Source organism: Podarcis bocagei, assembly GCF_964188305.1.
Source record: "Podarcis bocagei genome assembly, chromosome: 8".
In the NCBI taxonomy this organism is placed as follows: Eukaryota; Metazoa; Chordata; class Lepidosauria; order Squamata; family Lacertidae; genus Podarcis; species Podarcis bocagei.
Window position 1 is genome coordinate 68,265,458 of NC_138133.1, and position 11,230 is coordinate 68,276,687.

Sequence of the window (11,230 nt, forward strand, 5' to 3'; positions counted from 1 at the left end):
TTGTGTGTTTCACATCTTTACCTTTGGAAACTAAAACCACTTGCAATACATTTTCTTTTGTAAGGACCATGTAACTTGCATGCTATCAGTGTCCATGACTTGATGGATAACTTATTTTTGAGAGGTATTAGCATGGTAAGTACTGCTGGCCCTATACTAGGATGCTCCTGAAACTCCAGCAGAGTTTGCAATCAGCATAACTTTTATTGGTTTGGAAAGTAGTCTGCTCTGTGTACTTGTTCTGCACCACGGAATAGCAATTGACAAGCTTTACTCCTTTAATCTAGGCGGGTTTTTTGACATATATCCTGGAAGGAAGGAATAGGTGCATGTAAGAGTTTGAATGTGTCCATTAATTGGGCTGCTTATTTGCCGTAGGTAAGGTAGAAGGCAAGGATTCCTACAGAGTCATTTATACCCCACACCTCAGAGGCAAAGCAAGCTCACGCAGTCCTGGGAGGCCTGTTAAGGGGCTTTTTAAGATGGCAGATTTTTGTAACATACCATTAGCTTTTGAAAATGCTGAACAGTGTAGTGCCTTGACAGATACTTCTATCCTTCTACTCAGGCAATACTTCTATGTAAAAGCTTTAGTGTGGGGTATTCAGACTAATCACACTTCTAGGCACATAAATAAAATCCTTTGCCTACAACTTTCTTAATGGCAGCACCAATGCCACCAGTACAATACATTATTTTCCTGCCTCCAAATGGGTTCAGTCTGGTGAAGTCTTCAAAGCTGGATTGCATGGAAGGGACTATCTGCCCATTTAGTCTCCACACTGGAGAGCCAGTGTGGTGTAGTGGTTAAGAGCGGTAGTCACGTAATCTGGGGAACCGGGTTCGCGTCTCCGTTCCTCCACATGCAGCTGCTGGGTGACCTTGGGCCAGTCACACTTCCTTGAAGTCTCTCAGCCCCACTCACCTCACAGAGTGTTTGTTGTGGGGGAGGAAGGGAAAGGAGAATGTTAGCCGCTTTGAGACTCCTTAAAGGGAGTGAAAGGCGGGATATCAAATCCAAACTCTTCTTCTTCTTCTTCTTCAGAGTTAAATAATTACAGGAAGAAAATAGTTCATTGCCATTTTTAATGCATTTGCCTCAGTACATGTACAAATTAAGAGCACATGTCCCATACTAAGTGCAGATAATATGGAGTGCTCAAAAAAGCTCCTTAAATTCTTCTCACACCTGTATTCCATGCTTGGTTTCTGTGACTGGTTCCTACAGAGGTAATTCTTAAAGCTATAAATATATAATTTGGCTTGGAAGTGTCACTGTGAATGACCGAATTGCGATGCAGCGGTACCTACTTGGCCTTCACTGCTGCCTATTTCTATGTGGTATTTTTAGGAATAGAAGGTCCAATTTAAACACCCAAACACTCTTATTTGTGAATGAAGAAACAAGTCTAAATCTGATACTTTATGCAACTGGTTTATTATGTAACACCTCCCACAACCACAATGTTAATTAAAATTAGCTATTTTTGAAGGTAATGTTATTTAAAAACACAAAATACAAAACACCTCAAAAGATCCTCTCAGTATAAAATTGGCATCAACATTAGGTTGTTTAGTAAGTCAGATGTGGTCAGGACAGAAGTCCAAGACTATGTTTTTCAAAGTGGCTAAATCTAAAGTTAACATCCACCTCCAATACCGTATTCAGAAAGAATCCATCATAGTCTTTCCTTCAAACATTTTTACGGGTAGGGTTGCTTAATGTAGTGCATAGCAAGAATGCTATCTTGGCTTCTAAGCACTACAGAATGAATCTACGTTAATTTTTTCTATAAACTATTTCACAGTCTCCCTCAAAATACTACTTCAAGGGCCAAGATGTACCCAAGTATTCAGATCTTTAATGAGCTTCATATGCACCATATTCTGCAAGGGCTCAGAGCGTTTATGGCACAGTTGAAAGGGGATGCGGGAGGAGGATATTTGGCAGAAGAATTCATGTAGGATCCCAGTCCTGAATTTGACTACATTATATGAAGCCAGTGTCAGAACTGAATCCCTACACAAATCATTCCTGATCCTGTGGAAAGGAAAAACCAAGAACAACAAAGTTTATAGTCGTGGTGGGGCATCTTGCAGAGGTCCAGTGATGGCAATAGCTTCAATCTCCACACGAGCACCCTGTAGGGAAGATAATAAATTTTATTTATACCCCGCCCTCCCCGGCCAGAGCCAGGCTCAGGACGGCTAACACCAGTAAAATTACAATAGGAACATAATAGATAAAAACCCACCAATTTAAAATACAGGTTAAAATGCAATTTAAAATGCAGCCTCATTTTAAAAGTAGCCCATAGATCAAAACCGTTAGGGGAGGGAAATAAGGGTCAGACTGAGTCCAAACCAAAGGCCAGGCGGAACAGCTCTGTCTTGCAGGCCCTGCAGAAAGATGTCAAGTCCCGCAGGGCCCTAGTCTCTTGTTACAGAGTGTTCCACCAAGTCGGGGCCAGTACTGAAAAGGCCCTGGCCCTAGTTGAGACCAATCTAACCACCTTGCTACTTGGGACCTCCAAAGTGTTGTCATTTGTGGACCTTAAGGTCCTCCCGCAGGGCATACCAGGAGAGACGGTCCCGTAGGTATGTGGGTCCTGGGCTGATGTCAAACAACTGCATTATAAAATCAGTGCAGGCGTCTTCTGCACCCCATAGCTTTGTGTCCATTCCAATTTAATCCTCCTTAGACTCCAAGGGTCTATGTGCCAATGGTGGCTTCTGTGTAATAGAAAGCACTTCCACTTGCTAGAGGGGCCATGTATAAAATTTGCAGCCCTTCATGCCACGTAAAAGCTGTAAAAATGTGAGAGGTGCTGTTGTCTATGAGAATTCTATGCAAAGCTTAAATGTATACAAGCACTGCAGCCATTCACAACGACACCTGATAGTGCTATTATAAATGGTCACAAAGCATATCTTGAATACGTTAAGCTTTACATGGAATTGTCACACACAGTCTCTTAAGTTTCATGCTTGTTTGGCTCTAAACAATCCATTTAGGATTACACTTCATGTCTTCTAAACATGTGCTCTAGTCTATGAAAGCTAATGTCGCAATAAGTCTATTGGTCTTTAAGGTGCCAAAAGAATCTTAAACTGAAATCCTATATGCCCTTACTTGGGAGTAAACCCACTCAACTCAATGGGGCTTGCTTCTCAGTCATATCCTGCTCCTTTCTGTAAATTCTCAAAATTACTGGTAAGCTAAGTTTTTAAAGTCCTTGTGTCTAAATAATTTTAGCAGTTCTACAAGAAATCGTATAGAAGCTGTTTTGTAGAAATAGAACAGCACTTACTTTTGGCAGAGCAGCAACTTGGTAAGCGGCTCGGGCTGGAAAGTTGCACTTGAAGACTGAGTAGAATAGAAAAGACATTGCCATGATTATATTGACAACATGAAATACGGAGTTTTGCTTACATCTGCAGCAGCTTGCTGAGTTAGGTAAATAGATTCACCAATGAAACAGCAGGCTATCTGTATTCTTGTACTATGCAACCACAGGAAGTAGAATCAGTATTAAGTTTTTAAGCCTTAAGGCAAGAAAAAGCTTACAGATATGTGGGAAATGCCAAGTGATGCCTTACAAGAAAGAGGAATTTTCAGTAATCAAGGAGCAGAGCACTGAAATCCCATAAAGCTCTTCATTTGACTTAACTAAAGCAAAATAAAAATATTTTGCATAATTTATACAGGTTGTATAATCCAGCTGTCCTTGAGAGAGGCTTTGTTTGTATGTCATGGTATGTCAAGGCCAGGGGTCAAATTCAGCCCTCCAGGCCCACAAACATTTTCACTAGGCCTGCTCTTTGCTGTCCTCTAATGATAGTGCCTGGCTGGAATCCAACTAAGTCCTACTCAAAGTAGACACATAGAAACTAATGGAACTAAGTTATGTCCATGGGCCTAGCACTGGGTATAACCAATTACAAAAAAAGCAGCTCACAGACTGTTTTAACAAAAGGGCTCACAAGAGCATGAGCATTAAAAACAGAACAATTCTCTTTCCACCCCCACCCCCCAAATCTGGATTTTCTCATTCCATTCTGTGTCGTTCTTGTCAGCTGAAGCCATCTTGGTGGAGACCACATTGCTTCATGTTTTGTACAGGGCAAAACATTGTTGCTTGTACAGCTGGCGGTACACAAGCGTTAGAGTTGTAGCGATATTTACATTGCTTGTAGATTTCATTCACATCATCAAAGTCCTTCATGTCAGCCATCAGCACAGTAGTCTTCACCACTATACATGAGAAAATGGTATTTTAAACTCCATTCCCAATTATCAAGCTTTAAAAAACTATAATAACAATTTTTCAGCATGTGTTATGGTTTGAGCTGGTTGCTCCAGCTCAACCGCATGGCTCGTATCAGCCATTCTTGAGTTCCTATATCAATAATTTAGGAACATTCACCACTTTGTACCTAAGCCAGGTTTTACTGCCTGTGCAACTTTTTCTGAAAAGCTCATGAATCTGACCTTTGGAGAGTTTGGAAGTGGGGAAGAAGGAAACTTTGGAAGGGCAGATTTTAAAGGTCTATGTTTCCAGTCTATATTTCTATGCTTTACTTTGTTGCTGCATATTTTGTGATTTTAAAATTCTGCTGGGATTTTTTCACCAAAGAGTACTTGCCCCAAACTTGAATCTTGGAACCCGGGAATTCTCCTTTTATACTTTGTTAAATAGTAACCAGGAGGTAATTCAGATTGCTGGTACCTGTTAATTCAGAATTTCACATGAAGAATAAAGGTGACATAGTAAGAACTTTCAAAATCCTAAAACCCACCAAAATGGGGGCTCAGTAAAATGTTTGTATCAACCAGAATTTTTTTTTGTAAAGGGACATGGGATGTCATGTAAATATGAGAAGAGGGAATGTTCTTGATTCCAACCCTGCAGATATTCACAGCAGCCCCACCTCTGTCATTGTCTCTCACAAGGTAGAGACACTTCCTTTTCCTGTCTGGTTCAAGGTAAGATAATTCAGAAGTAACTCATTTAGCATAGCTTCTACTCACCATTGTCATAGTCACAGCCAGCAGCTTTCAGAATTTCTCCAATATTGTGAAGGGCCTAAACACACAAAATGGGTTTGAGTCATTTATTTGGATTTGCACACCTCACCCCTAGGAGTCACAGCCGGTTACAACATATGCACCATTTTAAAATATCATGAAACACAGGGTAGGAACCAGCAATTTATAATGACAAAATTCAGCAAAACGTTAAATCACCAAGGCCCTCATCTAGAAAGAGTTGTGCTTACAAGTCAAGTCACAACCAGCCTACGTTCCATGAATTTCAATGAAACGTAAGGAAAACTAGCTTTCTCTGCAGTGGCAACTATGTGCACAAGAACCTTGGGATTTTATTCAGTTATTTATTTATACAAATAAATAAATATATACTACCTGTTGCAATCAGCCTCCAGGCAGCATGCGAGTTAAATAGATAGAATAATAAAATAGTAAAAACACCAATATAAATAAAATGCAACTGTTTTAAAAAAATTAATACAAATCACATAGAAATGTTTTTGGCAGCTGGTTGTCACACAGGGCCGATGTCAGACCATCTGTCTACACTGACTGGCAGTGGTTCTCTGGGATTTCAGACAGCCCTGCGGAGAGATGCTGGGGATTGTTCCTAGCATGTTTTGCAGATGCTCTACCACTGAACTATGGCCTTCCCCATTCCCAAAATAGGGGCCCAGAATGTGTGCTCCTACTCAGCACTGTAACCCAAAAGGGTCCTGAAAAGCGTGGGCACTCTCATCCAGTATCCCTCGGTGCAGGGCACAAAAATCTTCAATGGTCCCTGGCAGCTATGTGGTTAAGTGGGACCCAGCCCCCCCAGGACTGGACATGTTGAAACAGTACATCTGATCTTCTATTTTGAGCCTTGCAGACATGCCCTTAAGATTTAATTTATGCTACATGAATAATGACATCAAACTCATTGTCAGAATAATAAAGGTGTTTCACCTGTTTGGCTTGTTCCTTTGTTCCTCCAGGTACAAATTGTCCATTTGAGGGATCCAGGCCTAGTTGCCCTGCGATATACATGGTCCTGTCTACCAACACTGCTTGGCTAAGGTTCAGTAGTAGAACAAAACAGAGAGAGAGAGAGAACAAGAGAAAGAAAGATTTACTTTTTTGCTATCTTAAAGTGTTTTATTTTGGTTTCCCAAAGATTTCCCATTCATAACTTAGACATGAGCTTGCTTGCTTTATTTATTTATGAGGTTTGCATGCAGCTCCACAGCATAAATTTCTCTGGGTGGATTATAATGAACAAGTAAAAAAACAAAAAAAATACAAAATAAAACAGAGCCATTAAACCCAAAGCAACATGAATTCAAAAAGAAAACAAAACATGACCTCAAAGTTATAACATTTTGATTTAATTAAAAACCGTGAAGGACCAGTCTACATGAGTTATTGAAAATGTCTAAATGAGCAGAAAGGTCTTCAACAAGTCGAGCTTGACTTCATCCTCAACATATAAGCATCAGTACATCTCAGTCTTCTGGGTGGTAGAAAGATCTTGCTCTTCGTTCTGTCCTGATGTTAGCTACAGTAATCCAAATTCTCATGTAATATAACTTTGATCAGCTGCTAAGAAATCCTGATCCAAAGGGAGAAAAAGCAAGGGGAGGGGGATTTTGAGTGGGAAAATGGTTTGAGGAAAGATGGATCTTCCCCCAATGCTCTGCTCAGGATTATAGCGTCTTGTGAACGCTTCCCATTAAATAATAATCTAAAAATCAGGCTACAGTTACACACAACTGCACATAACGTGTAGTTTTGACCCAAATGAAGTACTAGAAACTTGCAGGTTACACCTAAGCAGCCATAAAGCTCTCTTTCCAAATCAACTCATGATGCAATCTTAGGCACACCTTACTCAGCAGTAAGTCCCACTGAATTCAGTGAGACATACAGTGTTGGACAGAAGCCAACGAAACTAATGGTAAGTAACAAAGATATTTAACTAATAATCATAAAGATTCAGCAGGCACTTACATTGCAGACATTCAGCCACCAGATTAAAACACAAAGGCTGTTCACTCAGGCCTTTGGACATTAGCATTGTTGCAGTTTACTCAAGGTTGCACTGCATACTGTCTTGATTGAATCTGGTGTATTGTAGTACAGTGGCACCTCAGGTTAAGTACTTAATTCATTCCGGAGGTTCGTACTTAACCTGAAACTGTTCTTAACCTGAAGCACCACTTTAGCTAATGGGGCCTCCTGCTGCTGCCGCACCGCCGGAGCACGATTTCTGTTCTCATCCTGAAGCAAAGTTCTTAACCTGAAGCACTATTTCTGGGTTAGTGGAGTCTGTAACCTGAAGCGTATGTAACCTGAGGTACCACTGTATTTTACAAGAACAATTGTGTTTTATGAAATGCTGCTGTTACTGGTATAGATATCATTGTATGCTGGACAGGATACAAACAGATCCATCAAGGTAGGTTTTGCTATAGGATGCTGGATCACACAGCTTTATGGCAGTCTGGACATTTGTTACCTGCCTGTTCAGTTGGTGCCAATAACCACTGCCACCTGGCAAACATCCAAGCAGAAAGCAGCAATCTGCCACTGATTATAAATGTGATTTCAAGTTCTCTTTTCCCCTTCTAAGGCTTAAAAGTTTCTTCTTTGGTGGAACCAGTGCAGTTGCAAATATTCTAATCTAATGCACTGCTGGTCATTCCAATTCCTACACCAATTCTAAGAACACTCAGGCTGAGTTCAGAGAACCATATCACCACACTTTTTCAGTCAGAGTGACAGAAATCCATGAACCACCACAACATTATCTGCGAGTTTCAGTATACGATGGACACCCAAGAAATTCTGCAAAAATCCTGTTAGCAGAAACTGAACTAGCAGTGGAGCTAGAAACAGTGAGCCAGACCTTTGCTTTCACCCACCTCAACAGTTTTTGTCACAGCAGAGCAAATGCTAAGTTACTGAAAGCTACCTTTAAACCTCAAAATACACCAATTAAAATGGCTACTCTGGAAATTTAGGCAGTGTTGTTAAGCATTCCCTTGTAATTTTTTTAAAAAGTGCTTAACTACTTTGTTTCAGCACAAATTTAATGCTCAAGGACACCGCCCTCCATGTTCCCTTAACATGCAACTCAGTGAACACTGGCCTCTCCTAAATACATGGTGCGCTAGCCAACTAATTTGGAACAGCAGATTGCAATACTCAATTATAAATGGGAACACCTTCAAACAAGCTAAAATGATGCAAGCCTAGCCTGGGACCAACCTTTCTGCTGTTCGGGGCAGAACATTAAAAATTAGACTAATGGTTACAAGTTGGTAAACAAAGCCAAGTGCATGCCACAAAAGGATAAAAATCCCTTCCGTTGATGAGCACATGGGGTTGAGCTTTTTCCCCCTAAGAACTTTAGAAGTCCCCCCCCCCTCCTTGTGCCTTAAATATTCTTCTATTTTCTACCCATTACCGCTGCTCAGCATTGTTCAGCATATGTAGATGAAACCAGCCATTAAATGTAGAGCGCTCCTATTCAGGGTTCTGCAGCATTTTCCAAGGAGCATTCAATTTCTCTCCACACCCCTCCCAACAAACAGCTTTTCCCCAGTAGGTCAGCATTCCATGCTCACTGACCATATCCAGGCCACAACCAGACCATGACATGCACCCCCCACCCACTTGCAACCTCCTTCTTTGGCGATCACTCGTAGCCGAGTAAGATTGTCTTCCATGAACACGGTTTTAATGGTGAGTCCGTAAGTGACTGTGGAGGCCAGTTCTGGATCCACACGTCCTTCCACAGTGGGGACATAGGTTTCCAGGTGGGAGTTGATCATGGTGAGGGTTTGCCAAAAGTGCCGCCTTCTTAGCATGTTTCTCCCTTGCGTCCTGAGTTCGAGCGTCTTCAAAGCCCGTGACCCCTTTGGTAAAGGCTGTTCTCCAATTGGAGCGCTCACAAGCCAGTGTTTCCCAGTTGTCAGTGTTTATACTACATTTTTTTAGATTTGCCTTGAGAGAGTCTTTAAACCTCTTTTGTTGACCACCAGCATTACACTTTCCATTTTTAAGATCAGATGCAACCTTGTTGCCACTGTGTGTTACAGGGGAAGGAGGCCTTCATCTGGGTCTGGATTCAGATATGGACCCAAACCTATTATTAATGGCAGACTACAACCTAGGAACAGGACCACCTCAGAGTATGTACATTATGAACATGACATGTCTACAACTGGTGTCTTCCTTGATGCAAGAGAATAGCTTTACTTGCAGATGCTGAGGTATGTGAAGAACAGAAACTACAAACTAAGAAACCAAAGCTGACCTCAGCTCTTATTATTGGGGACGAAAATATCTTTTGCAATATTGAGGTCTCATTAAAGATTATTAACATGCCTTCTTCAGGTATATCAGCTTACTCCAGACTTGGCCTTGAAGAGAGACTCCTTGGCCTTTTTCATTTTACACTAATTAAACTTTTAGTCTAGCTAGCTTCTTCGTTAATGATTAAAACGTGCAGTAATGGCAAACCAGCTCTTACTCAATGGACAGATTACTACGACAGCTTAGCATAGGACAGCATTTTCCATTTGAGGAGTTCAATAAACTTTACATATATTCAGGTTTTGATGACTACCTGCCTCTGGCTGCCTTATGAATAAATTTGAAATGTATTAAAGTTCTTCACATCCTTATTAAAAATTGAAAGGATTAGTAGCTCCCTCATCCCTCAACAGGGAGGTGGTTAAAAAAAAGAAAAGAATGCCAGACTGAGGCGTCACCCTGAGGGAAATTTTCCAGAGCATAGAAAAAGCTATCATGCATTTTTACAGGTTGGTAAAAGGAAGTAATATTTTTAGTTAAAGATGGCGCTCTACCCAGGACTACAACTGAAGTATTGAACTCAGTGAATAATAATAATAATTTATTATTTATACCCCGCCCATCTGGGGTATTCACATACGTGAATATAATACTTTCAACCAATTACAATTACTTTTTTAGCTGAACTCAGGTTTTTTTGAAGTATTACTCCTTTACACAAGCAATTGATTGATCTGGCTGTAAACATGCAGATATTATGTTGTTATTATCATTAAGTACATCTCCTCTCACATTTTGGGGCACAGCAAGTTAACACAATGCACTTAAGAACACTGGAAATTGCCTAATATCAAGACAGACTATTTGTCTGGCTACTCCAAGTGACTGGCTCTCAGTGGCGTAGCATGGGGGGTGCAGGGGGGACCAGCCGCACCGGGCGCAACATCTGGGGGTTAGGGGGCACAAATCCACGGGTTAGGGGGCGCAAATTACTTGCCTTGCCCCGGGTGCTGACAACCCACGCTACGCCACTGGTGGCTCTCTGGGTTTCAGGCTACAGGCCATTCCCATCACCTGATATCTGCAGCAGAGATTCTGCATACAATGCACATGCTCCACCACCAAAGGCCCCTCTGATTCACCATCCAAGCAGGACCCTTCTGGCCATTAAGTCAGAGCATAGCCATCATGGCCATTAGCCATTAGCAAGCCTTATCCATTAATCCATCTCATCCTAGTTGGTGGGCATCACCGCCTCTCTGTGGAAAGGATTTCCATAGTTTTACCACGAGCTGAGTGAAGAAGTGCTTTCTTCCAAACATACAGCAGCCCTTTCCAGATTTGGGGCGATTTGAAGCTCTTTGCCTTACTTCCTGAATTTTTCACACGCTTGCAGAGCCTAGCAACCCCCCCCCCCCAGCAACTAACCACTGTATTCAGAGACACATGATGCCTCTCTCTGCTCCTGGAATATTTAGCCATAGTGACTAGTGGCCATTCTTGATTCCTCCAGCGATTTCCTTGGAAACCTCCCCCCCAACCCGCTTCCTTTTCTAAAGCCGCTGGCATCTGCCCATCTTGTGGCAGCGAGTCCCGCAGGTGAACTGCAGTCCACGTACAGAGGAGGAACGCTGCCCTTACCTGTAAGGGCCCATGGCAGCCGGAGCCTTAGCGGTGCTGATGATCTTCTTCACTAAGGCGGCCATGGCAGCAGCAACAAGCAGCAGCTCCTCGCTCAACGGACCGCTGGATGAACGAAGCCGGCGGTTCTTTGCGCTTGAACTTTAACCGACTCCCACTCCGCCCCGCCCCCGCCCCCCAAAAAGCCAACGGCGGCCCCGCCTCCCACTCAGCAACTTAAGGCCCCACCCCCAGCTCTAA

The 11,230-nt window shown here is 42.1% G+C and overlaps 1 protein-coding gene across 1 annotated transcript; it reads right to left on the reverse strand.

Moving 5' to 3' along the window:
- Positions 1–1,419: 1,419 nt before the first annotated feature.
- On the reverse strand, positions 1,420–11,161 carry RIDA (reactive intermediate imine deaminase A). The gene is made up of 6 exons (XM_081205292.1): positions 10,991–11,161; positions 5,999–6,104; positions 5,033–5,087; positions 4,187–4,255; positions 3,312–3,367; positions 1,420–2,142 (listed from the first exon to the last, which is right to left on the reverse strand). Exons 1-6 carry the CDS (start codon positions 11,053–11,055, stop codon positions 2,074–2,076), a joined length of 420 nt encoding a protein of 139 aa, XP_081061418.1. The 5' UTR covers positions 11,056–11,161; the 3' UTR covers positions 1,420–2,073.
- Between the last annotated feature and the right edge of the window lie 69 nt (positions 11,162–11,230).